Below are 16,243 nucleotides of genomic sequence, written 5' to 3' on the forward strand. Positions count from 1 at the left end.
TGTTCTCAGAGGAGGTCGATGGCCACAGATGACCAGAAGGTGTGGTCTAGGGTTGATAGTGGCGCCAATTGTACCAGAGGAACTGACAACCTGCAATCTGTTGTCACATTAGACCTGCAGAGCCTTGGTTGACTAGTCCATGATTTGCAAAAGGAGTTTGAAATGGGAGGATTATTATAAAATGCTTTTACTCTGCAACTTGCTTCCTCCTCTCAGAAGACTCCAAGGTGCTCATCACCTCTTCACCTTAAACAGCGCCCTCCCATGGGCTCTACCCACCAAGGCTAGTCCAGAGCTTTCTTGAGCTCTTCCGATCGCTGGTATTGACTCTGGCCACCAGAGGGCACTCTTACAATGTGGAAACCAACAGTTCTCTGTTCCTGGAACCTGCGTCTCATCTTTGCCAGAAAAACCTGAAGTTGCTGAACCCATTCTCTGCTTAACAGATTCCCAACTGCCCTGGCTGGTGTGGCTCAGTTGGTTGGGTGTCCTCCCATGCACCAAAAGGTTGCTGATTCTATTCCCTGTCAGGGCACATGCTTGAGTTGCAGGCTTGATCCCCAGTAGGGGGCATGCAGGAGGCAGTGGATCCAAGTTACACTCTCACATCAATGTTTCTCTTTTCTTCCTTCCTCTCTCTCTCTAAAAAAATATCAATAAACTATTCTTGAGAGAGAGAGAGAGATTCTCAACCAGGGATGGCTCCTTCTCCCCAGGGGATATTTCACAGTGTCTGGAGAAGAAAGCAGGGAGGGAGAGGGTGCTACTGCTATCTAAGGGCCAGGGATATACTAAACATCCTGGAATGTACAGATAGCTCCTTACAACAACGTATTTTGTGGCGCAAAATGTCAATAGTACTGAGGCTGAGGAACTCTGCTCTACTTGAATCTGTTGTCTAAAATGCAGACTATACCACCTGGAAACTTATTCCTCTGGAACTGAGTTTTCAGTCTCCTAAGTTCACCTACCCCAAAGGGAAATTTTAGAATAGTGACAGTGTGGTAAAATGTGGTGGGTCACAGCAATCACAAGCCACTGAAGAGGAGGAGAGGTAAGGCAGAGGGCACATTGGTTCCCATCATGGACCTTGTCCCTGGGACTGGCCTCGCTGAACTGGGCTCAAGCTCCCCTTTCTAGAGCAGACAACGCTAACTCCTTGTCTTCCCAAACTGGGCAGGTTGTTGGAAAAGCCTTGGAGTTGGGCCTGTGGCTTTGGGAGCAAGTGAGCAGCAGTTTTCTCTGTAGCCCCTGAGATTGTTATTGGTGGAAGTGGAGTTCTTGGGGTGCTGCAAGGAAAAGAATTTTCTGAAGCTCCCACAGAAGGATGAGGTTTCATGGAAAGCTTTATTGATGATGTAAAATTAAGGGAGTTCCCCTCCAAGGTTCCATCTCCATCCATCGTGCCATGAAAGAAGTCCAATCTGGTCCTCAGCAGGACTAGAATTAAGGCCACAGCCCAGAATTTCTGCTCCATATTAAAGTCCAGTCCAGCATCTGACTAGCTTAGCTTGTGTTCCCAGCTGCAGTCCATTGCATGTGGGGTCCGCATGGCCATGGGCCATGCAGCTGCTTTAAGGCCACATGGTGGGTGAGTGCACATCATGGAGCAAGAGAGGAAAGGGAGCAAGGGAGCGGGAACTCTTGGGGGATTTTATCTTTTCATGATTTTGCATGCTTGCAGTGGCTCTACCCTCCTCATCAGTTATCTTTTTTCCAGGCTAGACTGACAGGCAAGCACCTTCCCTTTGTCACCCTGACTTCATTGGGCATGTGCCCATCTCTCCCTTTGTTCGATCCCTTCCCCCAGTGATCTGCAGGGAATGGACCAGTGGTTTCCCAGAGAGCATGAAGCTGTAGCTTCCATTATAATTAGCTAGTTATTAATATTAATAATAGGAAGAGAGCAAAGGGGAGATTAGACATTATAAGCATGGTCAGCTGGGAAGCTTCACCAGGAAGCTATAGCCTATATCCAGCTTGGAAACCCAGGTTTCTTGCTTTTATCAACCTTCCTGTGGGATGAGGCCTAACCCAGTCCTACTCTGGGTCTCCTTCCTATTCCATTCACGACAATGATGTACCTGCCAGAGGACTGAGAGGCAACAGAAAGCAAAATGTACAGGGATCCCAGAGACAGGGAAGTGCCATTACTCTTTGGATGAGAGACAGGGACAAAAGATGGACAAAAAGACCTTCTGTACCTCCTTGGTCCCTGCTCCACATCATAGAGAGGAAGTGGAGACAAACCCTGAGCCTGTCATTGACAGCCTAGTAATAGGAGAGCAATAGGGTTCAATCACCTTGGTATTTCCTTGGTTAAGCAAAAGGCCCTCTCTCATGTGTCTCCCTTTCCCCAGCTACCCAATGCTTTAATTCCCCCCTCCCACACCTGTCCCTCTTAGGACCTGGGGCTCAGAGCAAGAGGGACCCCACCAACACCTTCCTTCACCCCCAACCTCTTAGAGCTCTGCTTAGAGATCCACAGCAGGGATCTGAGGGTCATTCTGTAAAGAAGCCCTGCTCTGCTGTGTTGTTCTTTCCTTGAGGCTAGTTTTCTGCATGGCCAGAGTGGCTTCTTTTGGCCTTTCTCTCTGGGGCATGATGACAGCAGGAGGGAGGAGACGGGTTGGCTTCATTTTCACTTCTGCTCCAGGACTGAAGCCCTCATCCCAAGCCCCCTCACCTCTTCCCACCTGTAATTTTGAGTGGCTTTTAGGGCCACACCAGATCAGAGGGCAGCAGAAATGTGAGCCAAGAGGGCAGTTTGCCAAGGGCATTTTATTCATGGTCTGCGGTAGAGTATTACAGAGTCCCTCCCTACCCCACTCGCTTGGGTCTTGGGGAAACGGATAGAGAAGAACGGGCCTACATGCACATCCCGAGGTCCCAGAGATCAGAGGGATGGAAAACAAGGACATGGAGGGGAAGGAGGGAGACTGGGCAAGGGACATGGGCCCCAGAGAAGAAAGGAGTTGCCCTGAGGTTCAGGGAACAAATCAACTCCTGACTCCCTTCCCAAATTAGCCCTTGGATTTCCCCCTCATGTGGGTAGGTATGGGACGCTTCAAATGATGGAAACCTTGTTCTCACCTCTCTCAAAAGAAGTTGAGATTAAGAATCTCCTTACTCTGATTAGCAATTTAATGGGATGGGAGGGGGCACCTCACCTCAGTGTTTCCCATCTCCACATATGCTCCTTCCCTGCAATGTCCCCAGCACCTTGGGTCCAACTCCATCCATTCATATCCTCCTTCAATTTAAACTCATTTCCACCCAGGGAAGGTGCAAAGCCAGCAGGGAGGTGGACAAGAGCAGAGATGGAGTTTGGGGGCCCCCACTTCACATCTTCCTCCTTAGTTAAGGAGGGTCCAAGCACCACACTGCTTCAAAATTAACCAAATTAGGGGACATGGGACTTTCCTCCCTGGTTTGGGTCTATGCCTCTCTGAGGAGAAGCCCTCCCAGGGATTCAGGGACCTCTTTGCCCCCATCAGGGGCTGGGGCTTTACCTCCAGCCCTTCTGACCTAAGGGACACCAGGCGGAGCCTCTCACCAGCCCCTTGTCCCAGCCCAGCCAACAGGGGAAGCCCTGGAAAATGCCAGGTTGCTGGGGGGCACGTGGCCCTGGGAGCAGGGTGTCTGATTTGGAGGACCCTGGAAACTGCTGCTCTGGGAGGAGAGGCGGCAAGAAGGGCCCTGAGAGGTGGGTACAGGCGGAGGAGAGAGAGGGTAGGAAGGAAGGTGTGAGGGAGGCAAAACTGGGCAGCTCTTCTGGGAGGCTCCCCGAATGGCAGCAAGGGCTGAACAGGCAGGGGGTGGAGGCAGAGCCAAGTCCTAGAGGAAGAGAGAAAGGGTCAAGGGAGGGCCCGGGGAGGGCCCCCCCAACGTTTCCTATTTCCCATTTCTTTTTCCTCTTGCTGAAAACTTTCTCCCCTATCCCGTGTGCCTTCCCTTTTTCTTTGCTTCAGGTCTCATCATAAATGTCACTTCCTTGGGGAAGCCTCCTGCGACCACCTCAGTCTGCGCAAGAGCCCTGGTTGCGCCTCATGACCCCCAGCACCTCTCCTCCAGGGCCCTTTGCTCGGTTAGAATCAGGTAGCCATTTGTTGATTACAGCTCTCTAGAGGCAGGAACAGTCTGTTTTATTTTCCTCTGGATTCAGCCGAGCCTGGCACATATTAAGGGCTCAATAAATATGTGTTGAATGAATGAATGGAGATATTCTTTGCCATACACCCAGCGAATCCACTCTTCACTGTCCCTGTAGCAGAGGGCTCCAGTTCTAGCTGGGCAAAGGACTGGTTGCATGGCCCTGGGCTTGTCATTTAAATTCTCAGGCCTGTTTCTTCATCCATAAAAAGTCCTCTCCTAGCTAAGAATAAGCGATATCATTTGTAAAAAGGGGCCCACAGAATCAAGGGTCCCAGTGCACATGGACTGAGCCCGTCTTCCTCTTTTCCAGCCGGCTCTGGCCCATAACTCTCTTCTGCCAAGAAGCCTCCCTTCCTTCTATTCCTTCCAAACCTTCCCTCTCTCCCCAGGATCCTACATAGGGGCTCTCAGCCTGGGGTCTCCGGGGATGGCTATATAGAACTTCACATCACTTTCTATATTTCAAACACCTAACACCAGTTCCATATTTTTCTTAGCAAGACCACATCATTTAACTAGAAGAGCAACTATCAACCCAATGTGATCACCTTGGTGGGGCTATTGTTGATAAAAACTGGAAAAACACATTAGTTATGACAAGAGACGATATGCCCGATTTACTTGAAAGAAACAATATTTCTGAAGTTGGATCTACATAAGAGGAAAATAGTAAAAAATGATCCTTCATGAGGAAAAGCATGGAGACCTCTGCCAGAGGACCCTCTCCTGGGCCACTGGCCTTTTCCTTGGGTCCTTACATAAGGAGAAACTGCTGTTTTCCACCAGGAAGGTTGTGTCCCATCACCCCTGAGGTCCGAGCTGTCTCCCCTCGGAGATCCACAGCTGAGTAGGCACCTGGAGGAGATAGCACTGCTCTCCCACCCCTTCCTAGAACCAATCTTGCACCTGCTGCCTCTGGCTCAATAGTCCTGCCACTCTTTTGCCCAGAAGCAGTTGGCATCAAGTGCTCTCAGGAAGGTAGAGGTGAGGGGCTGGCACAGCCTTCTGGAATCACCATCCAGAAGTAAGGCATGTGGCTGCGACTAGTCTTCTGATGACCTAAACCTGCTTAGCATCCCTTAGGGCCCAAGCACAGGCAGGGTGTGTGTGCGTACCTGGGGCAGGGAGGTGCAAAATAGCCCACTCCAAGCCAGGGAACAGTTTTTTCCCTCCTCAAAGTTTCCCAGAGAGGGAAGCTCTGTGCCCAAGGCATTCCCAGAGCTGGGAAGGGGCGGCTGGGGGCGGAGGGACAGGGAGAGCTGTTCAGGTGCTGTTTCGCTCCAGGCTGCAGGATGGGCCCCGGCAGGCCCGGGGCCGCCCACGCCCATAGCCTCAGCCGCACTCACAGGGGCCCAGAGCCAGGCGCCCTGCATTCCCTGAGAGGGGGGACCTCTGGATCCCCAGCTGCTCTGGGGTGGGGCTAAGGCCAAGAATTCTTAGTCCAAAAATTGCCAAGGAACAGAGGGGTGGGTCATGGGCATCTGCATAAGAGGCTGTGTCTTTGTGACCTTTTCCACAGAAAATCTGGTTTTGTCCCTTCCTGCCTTGCAGCCCTGTAAGTGCTGGCCTCTGCAACATTTCTACCTTCTCCCCCTCAGGCCACTAGATGCCGCCACGTTTGCCTTCTCCCAGTTCCTTTTTTCCTGTCCTAGGATCTGTGCATGCACCGTTTTCTCTGCCTGCCACGCTCTCCTCCCTCCTTCCAAACTAAGCTGAAACCTATTTACATTTTGGGTCTCAGTTCAAATGTCACTTTGCCAAGGAAGTCTTCCCAGATGCTCTCTGCACCCTGAACTTCTCTGTAGCAGTTAGCACAGTTATAATTACATAGGTATTTGTCAAGTTATTAACTGGGTGTCTGCAAACTCCCTCTTGCCTACAAGCTCTATAAAAGCAGTCCTGCTCACTCAGGTTGGTGCTCTCAGCCCTAGGACAGTGCCTGGCATATTAAACAGGAGGTCATTAAATATCTGTTGAAAGAAGAAATAGGTAAGTGAATGAATGAGTGAGCGAACTTTATCTTTCCAGCCTTTCTCCAGTGGGGCCCCTGCTCCACCCCATGGTCCTTGCCTTGGTACTGGTCCTGTCATCTTCAGCCTACATGATCTTCAAAAGCCCCCCAATACCAGTCCTATGCCTACTCTAGCCCAAACTCTACATTAACCCAAGTCATCTGTTTGCCTTGCTAGCCTCATCTGTCACCCTCCTTCTTGTCCCCACCATCACGTAAGTCACTCTCTGATCATGGCAAGCTACGAGCAGTTCTTCAGATTTGCTACATGCACTCACAGTTTTTTGCTTTACAAAGGCTATTCTGTGCCTGGGCATCTTCCTCCACCTGCTTCACCTCCTCTGGGAAGGCCCAGCTCCTCTGCCTTCCTGTAGCACCTTGTGCTTCCCCAAATCTCAGACCTGTCACTGGCTGTACTCCCATCTCTTCTCCCCACTAGTCTCTGAGCATCTTGAGGGCCGTCTTTCATCTCCGAATCCCCATACCTAATAAATAGCTGCTGCTCAAGAAATGTTTGTTGAACGAATAAATGACTTATGTTATCCCTTGTCTCAATGAACAGATATTTGGTCCTGTCAAAAACATCCACAGAGACATATGGTCATGACAAAAGGTCCTTGACATTTGGTTTTGTCCAAAACGTTTACTCTTAGAAAATGTCCCTGGGTTCAAAGGGCCCAGAGTGTTTATTTCTTACTTTTGGTCTACAGGTTAATGCATAAAAAATACTGTCATGTTTTATTGGTCCAATAATAATGTCGTGGCTGTATTGCCAATAATCCTTCTTGCCTTAGCAACCCAGCTGGTCATGGCACATGGGGTTAGGTAGATGGGTGGGGGTGGACCAAATGTCCTGCGAGGCTTGTCTCATGCTCCCTCACCCATGTGTTCATTCAGGAGGGTGCTCCCCTTATCTGGTTAAGATTCCCTGGGTCCTTCCCCTTCCCAAGCACTCACGAGAGACACCGCTGCTGCTCCCCTTCTTATCCTCAGAGGCCTCTGGGGGGCCTCGGGGGGTGCACTGCCCAGCCAGCTTCTCCGCCGTGGCCCAGTGGGTGAGCAGCATGCTGTGTAGGAGCTGCGGGGTGAGGAGCAGCGGGGGTGGGGGTGGGTGGAATGGGCTCTCCCTGGCATGCACTCCCCAGGACATACTGCTTAACAAGTTGTTAAAACAATGAAATGTTCTCATAAGGGTTGTTAAATCACCCCTGCCCACATGCCCTGGACCCTCACCTGAGACCCCCACTCCGTTCCCTGTGATCCACAGCATAGGAATATTTTAGAGTATCTTATCCCAAGGACTAGGATACAGGGAAAAAGGACATTGGAAGCTGATAGGCCCCTGAGGTCCAAGAGGAGGGCTGGGGCCTGATGGGCAGAGAGATGGGGTCTGTTGGAGCCCAGGGGATAGGGGCTGCCTTCCTGCTTACCTTACTCTGCACGCCCATGGGCACCAAGGTTGGCCGAAACAAGGCAGGGACCCCCAGCAGCAAGTTGGGGGTTGGCACTGTCCGTACCTCCCACCGAGGATAGTTGACTATGACAAGCTTGCTGAAGTTGAACTTGTAAGTGAACCTTTTGCCTTTGGTTTTGTGCAGGATCTTCTTATGGTAGTAATATCTGGAGATCCCAAGAATGAGAATGGAGAGTTGGCCCGGTGGGCAGGGAATGCAGTCTGAGACCCAGCCATGTCCCCCTCCCAGGCCAGCAAGGCTAAGCAACCCCCAGCTGTCCCTGGAGAACCAGGGGGCATCTGACCACACTCAAGACCATTTTCCAAGCCTTGAAAGGGCAGGAATCAGACTGGGTGCCAGAAACCACAGCCCTTGTCTTTGAACTCTGCCCTGTCTGGCCACTTGGGCTGCCTCCTCTCACCTGAGGGCCCTGCTCAGCTTGTCATAGTTCATCTGTGGTTTGCACTTCCTGCGGCCCCAGAGGCGGGCCACCTCGTCTGGATCTTTGATGACAAACTCCCCGTACTCTCCCTGCTGCCAGGCGATGACATGGCGGAACTCTTCCTTTTGCAGCAACTCCAGGATGAAGTGCCACAGCTGGATCTGTCGGGAGCCCGGGGACGACTCAGCTTTGTAGGCCCAATCAGGGCAGGCCAAGCCTGGGGCAGAGAGGGGAGTGTGAATGCCTCCAGTGCCACCACTGGAGCCTAGGTGGGACACCTGGCAGAGGCTCACCTGAGATCCAGGAGTTGCCAGCAAGTGTGGGGATGCCCTCTGCTGAGCAGCTGCAGTGCATGTTCCAGTCCGGGAGTGAGGGCTGTGTCTGGGCCTTGGGAGGAAATGGCCACCACTTAGGAGGAAGGGAAAGAAGAAGGCAAGGGAGAGGGAGGTGAAAGCGGGCAGGAGGAGGGAGGCAAAGAAGGAAGGAGATAAGAAGGAAGAGACAAGGAGAGAAAAGGGAGACTGAGGCAGGGGAGCAGGGTCTGAGGCAGGAAGCTCCTCCACACTCCCGCAGGGTCCTGCCTCCATTGGGGACCTCCTCACTGGCCAGGAGCTGACCCAGGATGCTGAGTCACTTATATAGATAGAAAGGAATGCAAAGGGCCCTGTATCCTGCCCCCTGCTGGGGGATTTAGACAGAGAAGGAGATCTCTTCTTGGGGCTTAACAGGATTGGAGTTTTTCCTAAGATAAGACAAAATGTAATTAATCATTGGCTCTTTCTAAATCTTGAGAGGAGGAGGTGGCAGATACAGAGAACCCATAACAGTCATTGTACTTAGAGCAATTTTACATTTGAGAAGTGCAGGATTTTTGTGTTTTTTTACTGAGTCTCGAGAGCCTAACAGAATGTCTGGCACGTCATAAGTGTTCAAGAAATGATTGTTGATACAGTCAATGAATGGTACTGAATTTATCAATGGTGTCTCTATGAGTTTAACCCCTGTCTTCTCCCTCTGAGTGTTAGCTCCATGAAGTCAGGAAGCCCAGCTGTCTGTTCACTTCTGGCTCCCTAGAGCCCATTCTAGCCCAGGGCCTTGCACTCGCAGGCCTTGCTTTCCCCACACCAAGAGATCATAGGGTCTCTTGCTCTCCCTTTCCCAGGGAATGCTTGGCTCCAGGCAAGTCAACTGAAAGAATAACAGCTCATGGGGGGGGGGGGTTGCTTCTGGGGTCCCCCGTCTGGCCTGAGCAGAAGACATCTCTGGAAATTAGGGCAATGATTAGGTCAATGCCACTCTGAATCTGAGTGAATAGGTTTCCTCACATCCCTCTGTCTGTAAAATGACAGCTGACATTCTGGAACCCTCTTCTCTCCTTCGTTTCCTCCCTTTAAAGAAGAGTCCCCACTCCTCTCCCACCCTCATTTCCTGCCCTGTCCTTTTCTCAACATTTCCTGCACTGAGCTGAGGAACTGACATGTCCTGAGCCTCACACAAAGTATCAGACAGGATAGAGCTCAAAATGATGGCGTAACTTCTCTAAGGTCATATAGTTTCAAGGGAAAAAGTGGGAAGCAAGACCTGAAATCAAGATTTACAGTATATGGCCATGTAGGTGGCCTACAAACATCCTATCTTCTGTGCCCCAGAGAAAAAACCCCCAAAATACAGAACCAAAGTGGGTTAAGCCTCTGGGTTTCCTGAATATCTGAATGCCACAGCCACTCCCTGGCCTGATGGCGTGTGCCAGTCCCTCCTATAATCTTAAGTCTCTGAGGAGCTTGCCAGTTCTAGCTGTGGGAATCCTCACTACTGGCAAGTCTTGTCATACGTCTCCCCTCAGGCCCTCCCTTTTTTGCTGGAGACTTTGAGCTGACCAACTTTGGGGGCCCTCAGAGAGGAGCAGGTTTTAGTTCTGCCTTCTTGCCCAAGAATTACTCTTGGTGTTTAACCTTAATTCCCTGTGTTTCATTTTAACCCACACTCCTGGTGATGCTCCCAAGGCTGAAGGAGGGAGGTAGTCCCACTCCCCCATCTCCCAGCTCCCTCCCTCTCATGCTGTGCAAAGCTTGGGGCAGCTCTGTAAGGCTCGGCATAGCCCCTACAGTCCTAAGAGGATTGAGAACTAGAAATCAAAAAGGATCCTAACCTAATCTTGCATCATCAGAGTGGCCGCTCATAAGCATTTTGTGTTTCTCGAAGGGTTCTAGCAGCAGGCGATTATGACTGTCATCACCATCATTCTGATCACTAACAATATGATAAATTCCCTTGGCCAACACAAGTGCACATTACAACACATGTAGGTTTTAGGTCATTATTTAATAGAAGCAAGAAAGATAACGATGATAACAAGAGGGAGTATGCCTCAAACTAGGACTTGGAGCCAAAGGAAATGTCCAAAGCAGATTTTACCTTTTTAAGAGTTTAGTTGATATGAATTGGGTCCCTATGGTGCACCCAGCATTGGGCTTGACATTTTTTTGGTCATGTTTCTTCCCTGAGTCTTCACAATAACCCTTTGAGGTGGGTATTATTATTTGTTTTGCAAGCCTAGGAAGTGGAGGCTCAGCCGATTAAGAGACTTGCATAAGATTCCCTGGCAAGTGGTGGAGCCGGATGGAAACAGGTCTGTCTGACTCTAGGCTCCCAGCTGTAATCAGTCAATCGGGGCAGAAAAGTTGAGGATGAAACTTGGGAGCAGAGACAGGAGGCTGGCAGGAGGCCATGGGCTCCGAAGGAGGCACTCAGTATAAACCTAAGAAGTGGGCTCTTTGCCAGAAAAATGATCAGCGGAGGACCCAGAAAGCCAGAGGGCAGTCAGATGGGCAGAGCCTGGAATGCAGAAAGGGTGAGAAGACAGGAACACACCCAGAGGGGAAAAAAAGTCAAGAGTTCAAGACCAACGCTGCATCTCTGCAAAGCAGAAACTTGCATCCAAAGTCATTTGTTGTGGGGCCTTCTGAGGAGCTGCATGATCTATCTGCTTGACTGGACCCAACCAAGCCTAGAGACTGCTTGATGGATTCGGTGGGAAAGCGGGACTGTTTCTAAACGCAAAGGTGGAGGAAAGAGGCGGAGAAGAGAGTCAGCAAGAAAGAGCGAGTCAGAGAGAATGAATCACAGAAACAGAGTTGTGGGAATGGGACTGTGGGCACAGGTGCGGTGAAGATACGCCAGTGGGGGGATCAGATGGGCGGCAGTGTTAACACAGGGATGGAGGCTGGGGGGAGCACCGAGCACACTGTCATCCCCACCCTCTACCAAATCCTGAATCTGATCAGAAGCCTCTGGTTCCTTCCCTTGATCTCAGCCCCAAGTGGAGAGCGGTTAGTCCTGAGACCTCCCTTAATGCTATTAGCTAAAGCTGCTTAGTTAGGCAGGAGAGCAAGACAGGCTGGGGGCCCCCCCAGAAGGGCAGATCCAATCCCTTTTTCACTTGGGGAATTCAGAGGGAGGTGCAGGGGTGGATGTCCTCTCTTCACAGAGACCCCAGGGCATCTTGTTCCTCCTTCTTTCGCAGCCCCCACAGCCAGAGAGCCCTTGCCTAGGGCAGAACGGACTCCTGAGTGATGCTCTGTGGCTGGGAATCCTACCCCATGTCCCTCCTGCAGCTCAGCCCTTCCAGCCCCCACCCCCACACCTGGGCTAGGCCCCTCCCTCCCTGCCGCTCCCCCCACCCCCACCCCAGGGTCCAGCGGCACTCCAGCCCCCCTCCTTCCTCCTCCTCTGCCTGTGTCCCCTCTGAGGCTCCCCCTCACTCTGCTCTTGCAGTCGGTCCTGCAGTTGGGTCTCAGGTCTCTTTCCACCCCCTCCTCCCACCCCTGCCCAGTGCAGACGCCTCCAAGGACAGTGTTTGCCGTCCCTTGGGGCTGTGGGATTTAAAAGGTCTGTGCAAGTCAGTGGAGTAGAAATCCAAACCCAGACACTCCCGTGCCTCATGCCCAGACCAGTCACTAAGGGTAGTTGAAAGTCATGGGGAAAGTACACACCATCTCAGGGATCCAGAGGTTAGGGGTGTGGGAAATGGGGTGTCAGCTCCGCACCCACCCCTCTCTCTGGCCCCTCCAGGTGACTGTTTCTGCTTCCTTTGACCTTTCAGTCTTCCACTCATTTCCTCTTTCATTGCTGTCTCCTCTCTTCTCTGGCCTGCCTCTTCCTTTGTTCCAGTTCCCTCCCACCGCCATTCACTTTCTTTTCTCCCTCCTTTTCTGTCTCAGTTTCCATTGGTCTCTCCATTTCTATCTTTACTTCTTGTGTCTACAAATCATGTCACTGGCTCTCTCTGTCTTGCTGTCTCTGTGACTGTCTCTCATTGTTACTTTGTTCCCTTGCCTCTCTCTTTCTTTCTCCAGCCCCCCTGTCTCTTTCTGGTGCTTCAGAGCTGGAAACTGAACCCAGGCCCCAGCTTCCCGGCCTGGCTCTTACAGCAGCGCACCTCCTGGCTCCACACTCTTTTCTTCCCAACGCCCTGCAGCACTCCTTGCCCCTCCCTCAGTGGCAACCTCAGTTGGTTCCTTTCAGCTCATTCCCATCAGCTGTGCCCCAGGGGATCCCCCTGTCTGGATACCCCCTATCCTTCCCTTTGTCCCCCTAACCCAGAGACAAGAAATCCCCTCCAGCAAGCAGTAAGCAGCAAGCGATGAGGTGGCTGAGGAGCCAGGCCAACCAGAGGAAGTGAAAGCTCCTAGCTAAATGTTAAACTGGGGTGAGCTGGCAGGCCTGCGTGGGGCTGAGTAATGGGACCAGGAATGCAGTAGCCCTGGGGGCCTCTGATGCCTCAATCCCCAACCCTCAGTCCTGCATCTACTTCCAGCCTCCACCTCAACCCCAATCTTAACACAACCCTAACTTCAACTCCCACTAAGCCCCAAGTCCAACCCAAGCTCCATCCACGTGTCCTGGTCCCTCTCCCCACTGGGCTCTACTACCCTTGAGCAGGGCCAGGAAGGGGCTTGAAGGTGGAGTGGCAGGGGCAACATACTCTTCCACAGCCTTTCTCTTATCCCTTGGGAAGGGGTTGGGGGGGGCTTTTCAACCATAAGAGCATCACTTCCATGCCTCTCCAGCTTCACACAGCTTACGTCTGTCCCCATGGTCACAGGGGTTCCCCTGATACAGGGCACCCAACCTCTCAGACTCCAGGCTTCTTGGTCCTAGTACTTTGGGAAGGATTCCAGGAGTCCCAGAAAGGAGAGGAGGGTGGGCAGAGTCCTCTCACCCCCTATCCTTCAGACGGGAGCACAACCTTAACTCTCCCCACCCTGCCCATCCCCTACTCCCCCCCATCCCAGTGCTGTGATGCCCATGCCCTCAGTGCTAGTTTCACCCACTGCCCTTCACCCTTGGCCACACGGATGGCCCCAGTGAGCTCGCTGAGATGCAGGGCTCCCTGTCTGTACCCAACAGGGCCCCAAGAGCCCCACTCAGCGTCGTTAGTCCCAGGAGTCTGCTGCAGCGAGCCAACATCTGGCTCCAGCTGCGCCCCTCTCAGGAAGAGCCTGCTGCCATCCTGGACTTGCTGTCTTTATGAGGTGCCCACCTCTCTCTTCCTTGACTGCCTAACACCTGGCTCTGCGGCTGTCCCACACCTGACCCCTTCAGGTGGCTTCAGCGTGGCCCTTGGGTTCTTCTCTCCACCCAGTGACTGTGTCTCCTTACTTCTCCCCTTTCCAATGGCACTATAGCTGGGGTGGGGGTGGAGGCAGAGGAGGGCAGTCCCTCCAGCCAGTCCTGGCCAGTCCCGCCAGTCCCAGCTGCAGACCTGCCACCAGAGTCCCTTACCTCGGTGCAGCAGTCTGTCTGGGCCGTGCTCTGTCTAGCGGCTCCTTCAGTCTCACTCCTTGCCCAGCAGCCCCTCGCTCATCACACGCTGAGTTAGGGTTACTTAAAATGAGAGCGGGATCTCCAAGCTCCCAGGGGAGCCGATGTGGTTTTCAGACAATAGAATTAACCCTTCGGGGGCCAGTGGCACCACAGCCATGAGCCCCCCGCCACCTCTGTGGGGGTGGGGTGGGAGGCAGCATCTCTCCCTGGGTCCCTTGCATCCAGCACCTACCTCTGGGGCAGACAGCTCCTAAAACAGCCACAACAGAGAGACTGGCGAGAGGGCTGCCCCTTCCTCAGGCCTGGGAAAGGGACGCTGGCCTGCCGGGAAGCCCTCCTAGTGGTCTGCCATTCCCACTATAAGGCAGCTTTTCTCCCAAGGAACTTTCTGTGGACATGGAAAGAATCTAGGCCTGGAAAAGAGCCCCCTTTGCAACCTCTGACGCTTAGCACCACCTCACTCCCCGTTTTCCCCTCTGAGTCCCAGGTCCCACCTGTGCTCACATTCCGCTGCTAAACCTTCACAATGTGTAACTTTTCTTCTCAGTGTCCAGTATTAAAATGATACGAATAGTTTACCAATCACCTTCTTTCTAAGGCTTTTTAAGCACTCGTATGTCTCTTTCCTTTTAGAGGTCTAGAAAATGATTTTTCCTTTTCTTTATCGAGTATGACTCGAAGTTAGACAGCAAGAAGAACTTCTGAACAAGGCATTAAACCAGACAGGAGAAAGTAACTGCGGGGCCATCAGATACCCTGCTAAGGACAGAGTAGGAACAAGATAAGGGACAGGATTCCTAAATACACCAGGGCGGGGATGAAGGATTTAGGTAACTGACTTCAGGAGAGGCTTCTCAGGGGACACTGGAGGAGAGTGGGTGTCGAAGACTAGAGCCTCTGTCTTTATAATCCTGGGGACCAAGCAACCCTGGAGCTGGGTGAGTGGGCCTGTGTCCAATCTCCCTAATCCCTAGAGGGGAGGAAAAGATTGATGGTTGACACTGGGGAATCAATATGATTTTCTTTCTTTTTTTCCTCCCTGACTCTGGGAGGCCAAGTTTCCCTCTCCTCCTCCCCCGTCATTACACAACCTCTCCCAGCCCTGAGCTGATCGAGATGGGAATACAGGGCCATGGAATTAAATTCTGGGGGTTGTTTTCTGGTTAAATCAACCGAAGCTAACATAATGGAAGTGAGAGAGGCTGAGTGATGGAAGAGACAGGAGCTGCGGGCCAGGAAGAGAGGGTCCGGGTTAGGGGGAGGCAGCAGGTTAGGCCTCCGAGCCCACTGAGGGCATAGGAAAAGGGCTACAAAGGGAGAGGTGGCCCAAAACACTGTCCCAAGGAGTTGGATATGAGCAAGGATGAGGCAAACTTGCTGTCCACAGAGGACAGAGGGCTGCAGCGAAGGAGACTAGTGCCAAGATCCAGTGTCCGGGTATTTTTTTTAGGAGTCATTGGTATTTCCTCACCTGGAGAGCTGGTCCTACCCCTCACTCACCTCCTCCCCATCCCATTTCCCCCTCTGAAGAGTTCAGGACTACCCTGGCCGGCGTGGCTCAGTGGTTACAGCGTCACCAGAGCAGTGAAGGGTCGCAGATCTGATTCCCAGTCAAGGGCATGTACCTGGGGTGCTGGTTCACTCCCAGCTCCCAGTTGGGTGCACATGGGAGGCAGCCAGCTGGTGTGTCTCTCTCACATCGATGTTTCTCTCTCTCTCCCCCTCCCTCCCTTCCTTCCACTCTCTCTGAAAAGCAATGGAAAAAATATCCTCAAGTGAGGCTTAACCAAAAAAAACAACACAGTTCAGGACCCAACTTGCAACATGCAGCCTCAACACATTTTAAACTGCCTTCAAAACCCCCAACTTCATATCCAGTAACTGTACCTGGACTGACCAGCCTCCTAAACTCCCCAGACAAAGTGGTACATTAATAGGGGGCAAGTGAGCTGGGTGGAGATCCCATCCCTGTCTGGAGTCAGGAGTCAGCAGGAGGCGGCCAGAGGCATCCCTTGCTCCTCTGGGGCTAAGAGCTGTCTCTGGGACACGCCTGTCAGGGCTGAGAGGAGGCCAGGTGGGGGCTGGGAGCCCCTCTCAGCCCTCCTGCAGCCCCCAGGGCTTAATGCACAGACTCAGGCACACTGAGGGCCTTCACAGCAGCAAAGCAAGGGATGCTCTATCTGAGCCTCAAGTAGAATTTTCCTTTCCTAGTTAGTGACTTACTCAGTGTTTAAGTAGCCAGCACGATCCATATTTTGTATCAAGACCTCACCACCCTGAATGGGTTCTCTCAGGTGTCACTGTGCCTTTGTGACCGTCTGACATAAAAATAGGCAGGATCAAAGACACAGGGAT

At 52.2% G+C, this 16,243-nt stretch overlaps 1 protein-coding gene across 1 annotated transcript; it reads right to left on the reverse strand.

Annotated features, from left to right (window-relative positions):
- Positions 1 to 3,360: 3,360 nt before the first annotated feature.
- Positions 3,361 to 8,416, reverse strand: ETV3L (ETS variant transcription factor 3 like; the record flags this gene model as incomplete). Its single annotated transcript, XM_081120943.1, is given in 7 exon segments — positions 3,361 to 3,437; positions 3,440 to 3,616; positions 3,619 to 3,837; positions 7,124 to 7,244; positions 7,597 to 7,786; positions 8,042 to 8,279; positions 8,356 to 8,416. Coding segments are annotated over 7 exon segments (1,083 nt in total).
- Positions 8,417 to 16,243: the final 7,827 nt, after the last annotated feature.

This window comes from Miniopterus schreibersii (genome assembly GCF_964146895.1).
Source record: "Miniopterus schreibersii genome assembly, chromosome: 19".
Classification (NCBI taxonomy): domain Eukaryota; kingdom Metazoa; phylum Chordata; class Mammalia; order Chiroptera; family Miniopteridae; genus Miniopterus; species Miniopterus schreibersii.